The sequence below is a fragment of the Agelaius tricolor genome, unplaced genomic scaffold (genome assembly GCF_023055355.1).
Source record: "Agelaius tricolor isolate 1412-34295 unplaced genomic scaffold, bAgeTri1.0.p SCAF_3, whole genome shotgun sequence".
NCBI classification, from domain to species: domain Eukaryota; kingdom Metazoa; phylum Chordata; class Aves; order Passeriformes; family Icteridae; genus Agelaius; species Agelaius tricolor.
Genome location: NW_027269263.1, coordinates 69,036,491 through 69,051,276, shown reverse-complemented (window position 1 = coordinate 69,051,276; position 14,786 = coordinate 69,036,491). Strand labels below are relative to the sequence as shown.

The 14,786-nt window shown below is 50.3% G+C and overlaps 1 protein-coding gene across 2 annotated transcripts in view; it reads right to left on the bottom strand.

Moving 5' to 3' along the window:
• LOC139588599 (collagen alpha-1(VII) chain-like) overlaps nt 1-14,786 on the bottom strand; it is a 123,204-nt gene that overhangs the window by 34,476 nt on the left and 73,942 nt on the right. For both annotated transcript variants that reach the window (XM_071424199.1, XM_071424201.1), the window contains 13 exons: nt 14,641-14,676; nt 13,778-13,837; nt 12,667-12,792; nt 11,953-12,024; nt 11,748-11,783; nt 11,395-11,454; nt 10,570-10,614; nt 9,466-9,501; nt 8,351-8,386; nt 6,059-6,115; nt 5,856-5,927; nt 4,387-4,458; nt 3,885-3,920 (listed from right to left, as the gene is read on the bottom strand). In XM_071424199.1, the coding sequence (XP_071280300.1) occupies nt 3,885-3,920; nt 4,387-4,458; nt 5,856-5,927; nt 6,059-6,115; nt 8,351-8,386; nt 9,466-9,501; nt 10,570-10,614; nt 11,395-11,454; nt 11,748-11,783; nt 11,953-12,024; nt 12,667-12,792; nt 13,778-13,837; nt 14,641-14,676 (744 nt within the window). The remainder of the gene's footprint in view (nt 1-3,884; nt 3,921-4,386; nt 4,459-5,855; nt 5,928-6,058; nt 6,116-8,350; nt 8,387-9,465; nt 9,502-10,569; nt 10,615-11,394; nt 11,455-11,747; nt 11,784-11,952; nt 12,025-12,666; nt 12,793-13,777; nt 13,838-14,640; nt 14,677-14,786) is intronic.

The following is a 14,786-nucleotide window of genomic DNA, read 5'->3' as shown; positions in this document are numbered from 1 at the left end:
GATAAAAAAACAAAAATCAGATTTGTGTGCCAGGGACTCCCTGGATCAGGGGAAATCCATGTTCCTCCATATTCCAGGCACGGATATCTCTTTATTGGTAACAATTTGTTGACACAATCAATAGAAAATTCCATCTGGGGATGTAAATAAACCATAAAACCCTGGGAAAATGGGAATATTTCTGTTTGCTGGGACAGATTGGAGGGTAATAAACCATTTGTGTGGTGGTTAAATCCCACAAATCCAGGATACCTTCAAGTGCCTGCAGTTTTGAAGGAGCTGGGAGCTGGGATCAGACCAGGAATGGCTCAAAAAGCTTCTTTTTGTGCACTAAAAAACCTGACATTAATTAGAGTTCTCCTAATTTAATTCAATTTAAATTTAATTTAAGCTTTAATATTTCTCTTAATTATCCCAATTATCTCCAGTGCCAGGTTTTCCACATTTTCCTGTCCAACTCATCTTCCTGCTTTCCATGAGATCCTTCTCGTCCTGAGAGAATCCCAGCTGGTTTTAGGAAAAGTTAAACTCACTTAAGGATATGCTGAAGGAAAGCTGGGTCTGAGTCTGGCCTACTTAGTCCAGGCAACATAAATAATATTTAGACCTGGGTTTTATCTCTCTATAATTGGTTTGTTGCTTATCCTGGGCTGGAGAGATTTTGGAATGTGGATTGGAATATTTAAAATCATAAGGATGTGCTGGAAGGCTGGAGCTAAGCCTGGCCTACCTAGTCCAGGCGACACAAACAAGATTTAGACCTGGATTTTATCTCTCCATAAGCAGTTTCTTGCTCATCCTGGGCTGGAGGGATTTTGGAATGTGGATTGGAATATTTAAAATCATAAGGACGTGCTGGAAGGCTGGGTCTAAGCCTGGCCTCCTTAGTTCAGGCAACATAAATAAGATTTAGACCCGGGTTTTATCTCTCCCTAAGTGGTTTCCTGCTGGAGAGATTTTGGAATACGGATTGGAAAGCGTAAAATTGGGATTGAACGTGGCCTGAAAGGGAAGAAGGTCATGGAGGTGTTGCTTTGCTAGGACAGGGAAAAGATGGGATTGGAGAAATTTAAAGAGAAAATAAAAGGGGGGAGAAAAGAAAAAAAAAAAGAAGAAAATGCAAAGAAGCCAAATGGAAATTCGTTCCCTCAGATTTCCATCCCGGTGTCGTGCTAGGGAAGTCAAGGCCGGACAATAAATGGGAGCAAATTAAAATTTAAATGGCAATTTAAAGGCAATTACTGCGGGAATACTGGAAACAGACCCCGGCTCTTTGGATTTGGGATTCAAACCTTGCTGGAACTGCGCTGCCAACGCTGCGGGTCCACGCAGAGAGGCTGAGTCACCAACGCTGTGACGCAGGCAGAGGAACCTTGGATCCTCCCTGGCTCCAGGGCAAGAATTCCTGCGGGCTGGAGGCAGGGAGGAGCCGGGGAGGAGCTGGGAATGAGCAGGGACGCGCTGGAATCCATCGGGATGCTCCCCCCCGAAAGGATGGAGCCCTTTGAAGGCACACATCAAAAGGAGGATGAATTCCCAAACTTCTCCTAAAAGGGTTTCCACCTCCCGGGTTCCCGCTCCTCAGTATTTGATGGGATGATGGGAATGGAATCTCCACCCTGGAGCTCCAGTTGTGGTTTTAGCCCTTCCCTGCTGGGTTTTGGTTGGGTTTATTTGCTGCAGTTTTGAGCAACTTTCCCCCCTCCAAAAAATTTGGGTTTTGGGGTGGGAATTGCCTGGTTTGGTGGAAAATTCCCTGGTTTGGTGGAAAACTCCCCTTGGCTGGGGGTTTGGAATGAGAGGATCTGGAAGGGAATGATCCAACCTTCAGTATTTTAGGATTCTGTGTGATCCCAGTTTTCCTGAGAGACTTAATATCCACCATAAACTCAAATTCCTGCTTATAAACCATTCCCACTCCTGCTGAACTTTTCCAGGGATTCAGAATCCCTGGAAAACCAAAACAGGGAGCAAGAAACGAGGGAAAAGCACATTAAAACCCAGAGTTTTGGGGAGAATAACGGGTTAACCCGTGGCTATTTTAATGCACAATCACAGGGAATAAAGAAGAGGAGCTGGAAGCCTGAGTCCATGATCCAAATGACGAGTTAATGGGAATAAAAGGCAGCAATTGGAACATAAAAGAGGGAAGTGAGGCAGGAACAGCAAAATAAAAAGGGAGCAGAGCTTTTATAAAAGAGGGGGAAGGAGGGGGAGGCGCCTGGAATATTAAAACTGAACCTGTGTGGGAAGTCAAGGGGATCCATTGAAATTTTCTGAGGAATAATTGCAGGGAGAAGACACAGATGCTGTCAGCTCTGTTGGGAACTTCCATGGATCAGAAAAATCGGGAGAGTAAATGGATGAGGGTGCCGAAATCGCGGCCAGGGAATTCAGCAGGAGCAGCAATTGTGGGCAATTTGTGGGAATAAAAGATGGGATTAGGGGGAAATGAAGGAAAATGAGGAGCACAGGGCTCTACCTGGAAGATTTGGTGTTGGATCCAGGCAGGATGGGAGTTCTGTCCTTGGGAAAAGAGGATTTGGGAATGAGGGACAGCTCAGGAATAACTCAGGGAAGGAATAATCAAAGTGGGAGCACTTAGGAAGTGAAGTGGGAGCTTAATTCCCATCAGGATCCTCCCTAAGGCGCCTGAATGGATGGGAATGATGGGTGAGAATTCCCTAAATCTTCCAATAAAACCGGGGGGAAGTGAACCTGGCAGAGGTGGCCCCAGGTGGGATGAATTCCAGAATTTATCATGGATCCTCCAGCAGCGTCCCAGCTCGGATCTGGCTTTTGCAATTTTGGGAATGTGGTGAGGGATCAAATCCCATCTTAGCATCCCAGGATATTTCCAAAAGGAAAATTCCTTTGCTTTGCTCAGATGGTGGATGGCAGGACACCACTCTGTGGGAATTATTATCCCCAAAATCCAGGGAAAACCAGGATGCTGGGACCCCTTTGCACTCAGCAGCCTTTGCTCCATTCCTGGATGGATTCACCCCATGGAGTCAGGTGTTCCCTACAAAACAATTCCATAAATATCCTCAGTCCTCAATCCCACACCTAGCAGCGCTGATCCCAGGTCTTGCAGCACATTCCGGCCTCGAGGCTTTGGCCAAGTGCTCAGAAGGTTGATAATAATTATTGATAACAATAATAATTAATACAATTACTAATTGGATGAGGGCCTTTTCCTCAGGGAGCAATTCTCACTCGGGATTCCAGGCCTGTCAGTAATTCCGTGGCTGTGACCAGGAATCAGTGGGGATTTATTTCTCGGGAACAACCTTGGAAATTTGGAGTTTGGGCCCTTAATTTAAGAGCTGGACTCAGTGATCCTGGCGGGTCCTTCCCAACTCCAAATGTTCCATGATTCCATGATTCTGAGAGTCTTTGGAGCTTGGAGACTTTTCCACTTGGGCTGAATACACCAAAGACATTAAAACCATTAAATAAATGTATTTTTCATTGCGTTCCTTAACGCAAAATCATGGAATCACGGAATGGTTTGGGTGGGAAAGGACCTCAAAGCCCATCCCAAGGGCAGGGACACCTCCCACTATCCCAGGTTGCTCCAAACCCTGTCCAACCCAGCCTTGGACACTTCCAGGGATGGGCCATCCATAATTTTTATGGGAATTCTGTGCCAGGGCATCCTGAACCTTACAGAGAGGAATTTCTTCCACAAACCTCTGGCTGTGATCCCTGATATCCAGGCTGGTTTTCCAGCAAAACCTCCTGGAACACGGACTTTGGGGAGCAGCTCTGAGTTCCCATGGCCTCTTCCCACCCTTTCCCAAATTCCCGGCCCTGGGAGAGGACCAGGGCCCTTCTCCACACCCAGGGTTTGGAAAGGCAGGGGAACTTTTCTGACTCACGGAAGATCCCGGCGAGCTCCGTTCTCCTGGCTCCCCCTGCAAGGAAAGCAGGGATGAGTTACCCTGGGGAAGAGCTGAGATCCCTCTGGAAACAGGGAATGCTGTAGGAATTCTGGAAAAGGGACAAGGAGAGCTTTGAGGAGCTCCTTACAGTAGCAGCTGGAAGGGCAGTGGGATATCCCAAATATCCCAGCTGGAAAAGAATTGATTCCACCAGCTCTAAATGGAGCTTGGAGAACGTCTCTCACCTCCCTGCTGGAATACTGACATTCCAGCAGCTCCTTACTGACCATTCCAGCCTGGAAAAGCTTCCAGAGCTCTCTGCTCCTTTAAAATCTTCAGGATTTTCCTGGAAAATGCAGCTGCTCCTGCTTTTCCAGAGCTTCAATCACTCCAATCAGCAATTTTGGGGAGGGAATGAGGGATTATATCCCATGGGAAAACCGGGATGAGATTTTTCCACCTCAGTCCTGGCAGGAGATGCCTCAAGTCTGGCGCTCACCTTCTGTCCCACGGGTCCTCTGCTCCCGAAAAGTCCCATCATTCCCTTGGATCCAGCTTCTCCTTTGGTTCCCTAGAATGTTAAAATCCCTGTTAAACACATTGTGAGCACCTGCTCTCTGCAACTTATCCATGGAAAAAACCCACGGAGATAACCAAGATGACCAAAAGCACCATTTCCATATCAAAATTCCATCCCAGGGGTCGGGAGGAAAGCCAGCAGTGCCAGGACCCAGCAGGAACCTCTGGGAATTGCTCTGGAGAAGATTCCTTGCCCAGTGGTGGGGATTGAAGGAAAACAGGCAGGAAGGGGGTTTGGATCCTCGGGATGAGCTCTATCTCTGCCAAAAATCCGGGAGAAGGCCCTGCTGGGCTCACTGGGGCTGGAGATTCCACCCTCCAAAGCCATCCAGATATTTATCCAAGGGGAGAGGTTTGTGGGTTATCTCACGGATTATTTTTCATGGATTACTTTTTCTGGAGTATTTTAATGGGTTATTTTTTATGGATTTATTTTTATGGGGGATTTTTCATCAGAGTCCAACCGGACAAATGAAATACATGGGATTTTATCCGACTTTAAAAAACATGGGAGAGTCTCCAAGTGTTTCCTTCACTGTGGGGACCTGAGCAGCAGGATCAGAAAAGGGCAGGATCTGCCTCTTCCCAAGGGACGTGCCCACCTTGGATCAGGCAATTCCCACCTGGGCTACACCTGGATGCAGCTTCCCGTGGGAAATGACAGGAGCTGGATGTGTCACTGCTGCTGCGGGAACTTGAATTTATTCAGTCCTGGGTCAGGCTAGAGAAGCCAAAGCCATTTCCGTGAGATGGAAATTGGGATGAGTAGGACACGGAGATGGGAGCTGTGACTCAGCTGGGAGTGGGAGAATTCCATGATTCCTCCCAGGAAAACGGGGCTGGGCTGGGACCTGGGATGAGCTCCTGGGGAGCAGAGGGAGAGGGAGGAGCCATGCCACCACCCAGGGGACACAACAGGGACACGGGAGCCATCCAAGCCTTCCCAAGGGCATTCCAGAGGCTCCGGGAGCAGGGGCGGCTCCTGGAGGGAGAGGGGGATGTGGGAATGGAGTGGTTGCTCTTCCCATGGGACGCCTGAGAAATGGGACCTGTTTGGGGTCCCCACGCCCCTGGCCAGCCCTCTCCTCTCCCTGTCGGTGCCAGAACTGGGTGTGGCTGTGTTTTCCAGCAGAGACCAGAGAATTCCGGGATGGTTTGGGATGGAAGCGACTTTAAAGATCACCCAGTTCCAATCCCAGCCACGGAACTCCCTCCATGATCCAGGTTGCTCCAAGTCTCATCCAGCCTGGCCTAGGACACTTCCAGGGATGGGGTAGCAGCAGTTTTTCTGGGAATTCTGTTCCAGGGATCCAGGGGCACCCATAATTTTTCTGGGAGTTCCTTCCACCGCCCTCAGTCCCTTCCTCACAGGCTTTGGGAAGTTCCCACCTTTTCTCCTACGGGTCCGTCCTCTCCCTTCTCGCCTTTGTCTCCATCAAAACCTGGCAGTCCCTGCTCACCCTGAAAGGAAAACCAGGAATTGGTGGGTTTGAATTATTCCGCCTCTCCTGGAAGGATCCAGCTGGATCCAAGTGCTGCTTCCCTGCACTGATCCCGAGCAGGGAAGGGACAGCTTGGAAAGCCAAACTTACGGGATCTCCCTTGGTGCCTTTGTAGCCCTGGGGTCCAAAAATTGTCATGGATTCACCCTGGAGAAAGGAGAGACAGGGAAAGGGATCCACCAGGAGCTCAGGAACCCACTGGGAATGCAGTGATTAACAATGACATTAATTGTTAGGGTAATCACCTTTAATTAAAAGCTGGGTCATGAACATGCTCAGAAAACCCCAAATCCTGAGGTTTCCCAGTGACCTCCTGTCCCTAAAAATGCTGGAGCTCTCTGGTGTTATCCCAGTGGAAAGGGACAATGGGATCATTCCCTGATCCCAGTGCTGGGACAGATTCCGTGAGTGACACATGGCTTTGTCACTCAAAGGATCCCACTGGGAATGCAGTGATTAACAAAAATGTTAATTGCTAGGGTTAATCACCCTTCATTAAAAGCTGGGTCAAGAAGATGCCCGGAAAACCCCAAATCCTGAGGTTTCCCAGTGACCTCCTGTCCCTAAAAACGTTGGAGCCTTCGGGTGTTATCCCAGCATTTTTCTCCTGGATGGAAAGGGACAATGGGATCATTCCCTGATCCCAGTGCTGGGACAGATTCCGTGAGTGACACATGGCTTTGTCACTCAGAGGATCCCACTGGGAATGCAGTGATTAACAAAAATGTTAATTGTTAGGGTTAATCACCTTTCATTAAAAGCTGGGTCATGAAGATGCCCGGAAAAACCCAAATCCTGAGGTTTCCCAGTGGCCTCCTATCCCTAAAAATACTGGAGCCCACTGGTGTTACCCCAGTGGAAAGGGACACTGGGATCATTCCCTGATCCCAGTGCTGGGACAGATTCCATGAGTGACACATGGCTTTGTCACTCGGAGGGTTGGGATTCCCAGCTCTTCCCAGCTGCGAGAAGCATCTGCCAGCAGGGAATGGAGCTGTCCATGGTGCCCTGGATCATGGATGCAGCCGGAGCTCAGGAATGGCACTGAGGTCACCCCTCAGAGGGAGGTTTTGGGGGGTGACACCCCCAAAGTGTCACCCTGGGAGCCACAGGGACACAGGAGCCCCCATGGACACATCCAGGCTGAGCTCCTCAGGGAGTGGAATTCTGTTTTTCCAAGGAATGTCTCTGCTCTCGAGGAGGGATGGTTGTGTCTCCAAAGGTGGGCAGCTCGGTTTCCTTCGGAAAAAATTCCCTTCACTCACCTCCCTTCAGTGCAAATATTCCTGATCTGGGTGATTCTGCCTTGCTGGGCTTTTACCAACTCCACATCCATCAATATTCCCAAAAATCCGACATTTTTTGGACTCTGTCCAACCCTCACCACAGGACCCTGCCTGAATTCTGGTTTCATACACATTCCTGCTTCCCAGCTCTCTAACAGAGCCAGGATGGGGCTCAACAAATTTTGGGAATAGAAGGAAGACTAAAAACCCTGCAGTTTAATCCAACCCTGGGATCCATGGGGTTATTCCTACACTGATCCAGGGAGAATGGGATGGAAAATTAAGCTGGAATCAGGTGGAAGAAACCCAAACCAATTTTCCCCTCCGGCTCCCGTTCTATCTCCGATTCCACCTCATCTTTTACAGAGGCATCCTTCGGAAAACTCATCCCGCATTCCTTCGGCCTGGGAAGAATTCCGAGGCCTCCTCACGAAGCAAATTAAGAATTGATTGGTCTCCGGGGCGAGTTCCTTTCCAGAGGAGCTTCCTCAGAGACAAATGGGCCTTAATCACGGAATATTGCGTGACTCAAAGGCGGCATCATCACGGAGCTCTTCCAAAACCTCATTTTCCAACCAGCCATTCCGGCCAGGAAGGGACTTAACAAAACACCGGGCACGAGTTCAGCGGTTTCTGAGCATTTTTCCAGGAGCACTTGAGGAGTTATTTTCCCATTACCTGTCAGGAGCCAGCTCGGGCTGCTGGAAATTAAGGTTGGCTTTGGGGTCAGCTGCTCATTCCAAAAATCAGGGGGAATTTTCTTCCTCTCTTAATTCAGGATTTTTGTGCCCCAGCAAATTGTTCCCAAAATTAGTTTCCTCTTTATTCTATTTTTTTTTTTTTTTGGTTGTTGTTGTGCTTTATAGGATCCCATGAAATCCATCCCACAAACTCAGCTCCCCAGAGATGTTTCCAGTGCGAGGATGGAATAAAAAAAAACTTGATTTAAAGTGGTGGAGACCCCCACAAAGGAAGGGGAGAATCCAGGTGTTGCCTCCTCTCAATTTCATAGGCACAGCAAGGAAAGGATGGATCCAGGCTTTTCTGGGAGCCACACAGGGAAAGGAAAACCCCCAAAAATCTGGAATGTCCTTACTCGTTCTCCCTTTGGTCCCAGAAGTCCCCGATCACCCTAAAAACAGGAAAAGAAACAAAAAAAAAAGGTGAATTATTCCCTTTTTATTCCCTCCTGTGCTGCTCAGGCCATTGATTCCCACTCCAAGCCCACTAAAATCCCCTGGAGCTGGAAGTCAGATCCTCTGGACACTCTGGAAAACGCTCAGCTCGCCATGAAATGTTGTGGAAACCCCAAATTTATGGATTAGACAATGAATAAAACCCCAGGGACTGAGGTGGGGTTTTCCTGACTCCATGCTCAGCACAATGTGGGATTGCTGCTGGATTCCCCATCCCAATGGGATTCAGCACCTCCATCCTGCAGGGGTGGGATGGCATCCTGAAAACGAAGGATTTCCCAAATTTCTCCCTCAAACCTTTTCATAGAATCTGAATGGAATAGGAGCTGGAGTGCAGAGCACATGAGGCTGATCCAGGGGCTCTCCCAGTTTATTCCCAGGAGATCCTGGGATGTTTCCCAAAGCCTGATCCAGGGGCTCCCCCAGCCCATTCCCAGGAGATCTGGGATGATTCCCAAAACCTGATCCAGGGGCTCTCCCAGCCCATTCCCAGGAGATCCAGGGGCTCTCCCAGTTTATTCCCAGGAGATCCAGGGGCTCTCCCAGTCTGTTCCCAGGAGATCCTGGGATGATTCCCAAAGCCTGATCCAGGGGCTTTCCCAGCCCATTCTCAGGACATCCAGGGGCTCTCCCAGCCTATTCCCAGGAGATCTGGGATGACTCCCAAAGCTTGATCCAGGGGCTTTCCCAGCCTATTCCCAGGAGATTCTGGGATGATTCCCAAAGCCTGATCCAGGGGCTCTCCCAGCCTGTTCCCAGGAGATCCTGGGATAATTCCCAAAGCCTGATCCAGGGGCTCTCCCAGCCCATTCCCAGGAGATGCAGGGGCTCTCCCAGCCCATTCCCAGGAGATGCAGGGGCTCTCCCAGCCCATTCCCAGGATTTCCTAGGATTATTCCCACTGGTTCAAAAGGGCAGCGGCTCCCTACAACATCAGGATGCCGTGTGGAGAAGATAAAAGATGTAGATAAGAACTGCAGATAAGATAAAAGTTGTAGATAAGATCAGCTCTTACTCTTTGGCCTTTCACGCCTGGGAAGCCTTTTGGACCCTGGAAAAACACATAAAAAACACGTGAGGATCCACAAAAACAGGAGGAAAGTGGGAAGGTGGAAAGCTGGGAGAGAGCAGCCTCCATCCAAAGGCAGAGCTGCTTCCAGGGGTGGGCTCCAGCATGGAAAATCTGCTGGAAGAACCAGCACAGGAGCTCCTACTTTAATCCTCTGTGCACCACCAGGATTCTCCTGGCAGGTGGATAAATTCAGCCAAATTCCCTCATTTTGGGAATCCCACTGGGATTTTTGGGACCCTCAGCATCAAGGAAAAGCCGGGCTGCTCCAAGAGGTTCCTCCAAGGTGAAGGTGGATCCTTGATGGGGATCTCCAGATCCCGTGGAGGCCAAGCCAGGATGGGAGGCAAATTTGGGGAGGGGAAAAGCCATCGTGGTCACCCCTGTTTGCTAATTTCCCAGGAACATGCAGGAAGATGGGAATTTCCATCTGCAGGGACACCTTCCATTATCCCAGGGTGCTCCAAGCCTTGTCCAACTTGGCCTCGGACACTTCCAGGGATGGGGCAGCCACAATTTTTCTGGGAATTCTCTGCCAGGGCCTCCCCAGCCCCACAGGGAAGAATTTCTTCCCAATATCCCATTTATCCCTGGCCTATTCCAGTTTAAAGCCATTCCCTCATTTCCTATTGCTCCGTGTCCTTATAAAAAAAATCCTCTTCCTTTTTCATTCCATGAAAAACAACAGCCTAATAAATAATAATTAATAATAATTAATTTATCCAAATTCCAGCTGCCATTTGTGTCTCCCCCTACTCAGCCTCCTCCAGTGGAACAAGAGCCTGAAATTCCTGCCCTGAAATTCCCCCAGACCTGACAACAGCAGGCAGGGATTGATATCCCAGGAGGGCTTCCAAACCTTGGAATGAGCCACCCAAACAGACAAGGACAGTAAGGAATTCACAGGATTCCCGCTCCCCCATCCCACTGGAATTCGGGTTCCCAAATCTCTATTTCCCACTGGAAGAATCCCATTTTATTTCTCTCATGGCTCCTGGGGACTCTGCCAGCCGTGGATCCATGGTTTTCCGGGAATATCGGAGCACTCACCATCATTCCAGGGGGACCCCGCATTCCCACGATGCCCTCGTCACCCTGGGGGACGCAGCAGAGGGGCAGGGACAGAAACGGGGAGTGAGGCACACGGGGAATCCCAAACCCACAAACCGTCCCGCTGGGAATGGGGCAGGCAGAATTCCCTGTCTCCAGAGGACCTGTCCAACCTCCTCATGCCTCCATCAGGATGAGGTGCTGGGTGTTCCTATGGATTGGGATGGAAGAGCTGCACTGGGTCCATGTGCACCTACAGGAGCTGACCCTACAGGAGCTGCCTTTAAGCCTCAGGAACTGCCCAAATTCCAAATAACTGAGGCCAAAATCAGGTCTCCCATATGAAGCCAACACAACCTGAGATCCTGGGATTTAGATTTATGCCGGAGTCGGAAGAGCAGAAACATTTTTCCATCATTTCCTTTGGAAAATGAAGCTCCAGCGAGGTTTACCCAGAGCTGTTGACATTTTCAGGGAGTGTTTTGCCTCAGGGTCTCATCCCAAAGCAGGTGGGGAGTTTGTCCCAATGGATTGGGCCATAACATCCCGATTTTTTTGTGGGACAGCCACAGGAGCAGCAAATTCAAACATGGGCTCCGATTCCGACTTTGCTGGAACAAGACCAAAACTCCTCGGGGATAGGGAATTGGGATAGGAATTCAGGGATAGGAATGAAAAGTGAATTTTGCTGCCTGAAACCCTTCAGGAATTTCTGGATGGGTGGGAAGGAGGTAATGGATGAAGCTGCCTCCAAAGGGGCTGGAGACTGCAGGAATCCAAGCCTGGAATATTTATGGAATATTTATGGAATATTTATTTATTTACCCGAGGGCCAGGGAATCCACGGGGACCTCTCGGGCCAGCGGCTCCAACACCGGCTTCTCCCTGGAAAACAGTGAATTCCAGAGGTGTCACCGGGAGCAGGGAAACCCCACCACGCAATTCCTGATTAGTTTGGCCAGGATTGAAGTCCCAGGAAGACTCAGGAGACCCAAATCCATGGATTTTCTGCTGTTCTCTCTGGAGGATGCTGCAGCCACCATGGGAGGAAGGGAGTGAGGGTGGAATGGGATGAAGTAGGATGGGGTCAGGGGTGAGGAGCCAGGAGAAGGCAGGGATTTGTCCCATTCCCATCCCAGGATTTCTGCTCATGGCTTTCCCAGGAGGGTGGCACTGACCTTGTTGCCTTTGGGTCCAGGTGTCCCAGGAATTCCCTGCGGGAGAAGGAGAACAAAATAAAAGGGAGGATTTGCTTTGGAAGTGCTCAGTGCTCTCCTAGCCCAACATTCCCAGAGGATGGAAGTTGGATGGAATTCCCATCCAGCCCAGATCCCTCACCCATCCCTCCCTCCCAAAAGGCACAGGGAATATGTACAAATCCACCTCTTTTCCTGGGGATCCTGGTGGTCCCATGGGCCCAGGAGATCCACTCCGGCCTCTCCTCCCACGTTCCCCCTGGAAAACAAAACCCTTTAAGAGGAGAACACACGGATGGGAAAGGCCCCAGTTTCCCTGATCCAGACAAAAGCGGGAGCTGGTGAGGCGAGGGTTCCCTGCACTGGCAGGAATTTCCTCACGGCAGGAATTTCCTCATGGAAAAGGGGCTCAGGCCTTGGCAGGGGCTGCCCAGGGAGGTCTGGAGTCCCCATCCCTGGAGGTGTCCAAGGAATTCCTGGATGTGGCACTCAATGGGGATTTGGCACAGCTTGGACTCCTTGATCTTGGAGGGCTTTCCCAACCTCAGTGATCCTGGGATTCTGGGATTCCTCCCTCTGTTCCCAGGGATTAATGACCCCAAAATTCCAGCTGCCATCCCCATGGCCACTCCTTCCCAGTCCCACCATTGAATTCCCAGGAAGAACAATTTCCTGGGGGCTCCACTGTTTTCTTTTGGAACCCGAGGATCATCCCATCGTTCTAATCATTCCCAGTACCTTTCCTATCCTAACTGGGATTTGTTCCCACTTCCCTGACAGCCTCCAGGCTCAGGAAAACCTGGAATTGTGGGCCTTTGGCCCACAGGGGCCACCTGGCCTGGACAGTTTGCTCACTGCGGTCACCTTGAGGTGACAAACACAGCCCATGGTGTCCCCTCACCTTCTGTCCCGGAATTCCGGGCAGACCTGGAGCCCCTCTGTCCCCCTGGGATCCGGGAGTGCCGGCGTTGCCGCGGATTCCTTGGATGCCCTGAGCTCCTGGAGGTCCCGGGGCCCCTGGCTCGCCCTGGAGAGGGAATCACAGGGGATTGGGATATTGGGTGGGATTTGCTGGAGCTCCTGGAGAAAGTCTGGGATGTCTCCTTGAATTCCCATGACCAGCACATGGAATTTGGGACATTCCAGTCCTGATCCATGAGGGGATGCAAGGGCTGCAGGAATTGTCACCAAACTTTGGGATGTCTTTTCTTCCCAAATTTTGGTGAAGAAAAGGGCTTTTCCATGGCTAGATAAGGACAGAGCCTTTGGCTCCTGACCTGTGGTGAATTCAAACATCCCAGGGATTCCTGTCAAGCCCACAATTCCTTGGATTTTTTTCCCCAGCCTGAGATGTCCCTGCTGATTGCAGAGAGGTCAGCCCCCACCCTTCCATGATTCCGTATTTATCCTTTGGATCTCCCTCTGGGTCTCCCTCTGGAATTGGGATATTGGGTGGGATTTGCTGGAGCTCCTGGAGAAAATCTGGGATGTCTCCTTGAATTCCCATGACCAGTGTGTGGAATTTGGGACATTCCAGTCCTGATCCATGAGGAGATCCAAGGGCTGCAGGAATTGTCACCAAACTTCGGGATGTCTTTTCTTCCCAAGTTCTGGTGACAAAAGGGCTTTTCCATGCCTACATAAGGACAGAGCCTTTGGTTCCTGACCTGTGGTGAATTCAAACATCCCAGGGATCCCTGGAGCTCATTCCTGCCGAGCCCACAATTCCCTGGATTTTTTCCCCAGCCTGAGATGTCCCTGCTGATTGCAGAGAGGCCACCCCAAACCCTTCCACAATTCCATTTTTATCCTCAGGATCTCCCTCTGGAATGGCCCTTTGGAGGACACAGGGCATTCCCTCTATCCCAAATCCTTCTCCTGCCTTTCCAGGATGATTTTGGTGCTTGCTCTTTGCAGTCACTTCCGTGCTCCACACCCAACAGTGGAAAACCAGGATGGCAAAGAGGAAAAACCCAGGAAAAAAAAAAATTCCAAGAGAGATTCAACCTTACCTTAAATCCAGGTACTCCAGCCTGGCCAATGGGACCTCTGAACCCAATTCCAGGCTCTCCCTGTGAAAGGAAAGTCAGGAAAAATCAGGAATTCTCCTTCCAGTGTAAACCCAGCACAGGGAGAGTGTGGTTCGTGCTGCTCCGTGGAGATCCAGCTGAAATCCCACGGAGCTGATCCCATTCCGAGGGCTCCTGCAGAGCCCTCATCTCCTCTGGATGAGACAGAGCTGCTGGGAATCAGCTCTGGAAAAGAGGGAGCTGGAATGTTCCTGGGAATGGGATCCCAGGATTCTGGGTCAGACACATTCCCTGGCATTCATGACTCATTCCCAAGGTGTCCTGTCCGTGTGATCCTCCTGGAATATTTCTGGGAATGGGATCCCAGGATTCTGGGTCAGACACATTCCCTGGCATTATTCCCAAGGTGTTCTGTCCATGTGATCCTCCTGGAATGTTCCTGGGAACGTTATCCCAGGATTCTGGATCAGACTCATTCCCTGGCATTCATGGCTCATTCCCAAGGTGTCCTGTCCACGTGATCCTCCTGGAATATTCCCAGGAATGGTATCCCAGAACTCTGGGTCAGAGACATTCCCTGGCATTCACGACTCCCAGGTGCCCTGTCTGTGTGATCCTCCTGGAATATTTCTGGGAATGGTATCCCAGGACTCTGGGTCAGACTCATTCCCTGGCATTCATGACTCATTCCCAGGGTGTTCTATCCATGTGATCCTCCTGGAATCTCCTCCTGGTCCCCAGCCACACCTGAGGAGGTGACCTGGACGCTGATCCTGAGCTGGGAATGTGGGATATGGGAAAAGGAGGAAAAGTCCCCCCTGGCTGGCACCAGCTTTGTCCTTTACCTTCTGACCTTCTTCCCCTTGGTCTCCTTTGGTGCCCTGGGAATAAAGAGAGGATTCCGAGGTCATGGAATTGTCACCCCTGAGCTGGAGATTTCCAGGGATTCTCTGCCTGGAAAGTGGGAAAAAGCTGGGAAAATGCCCTAATT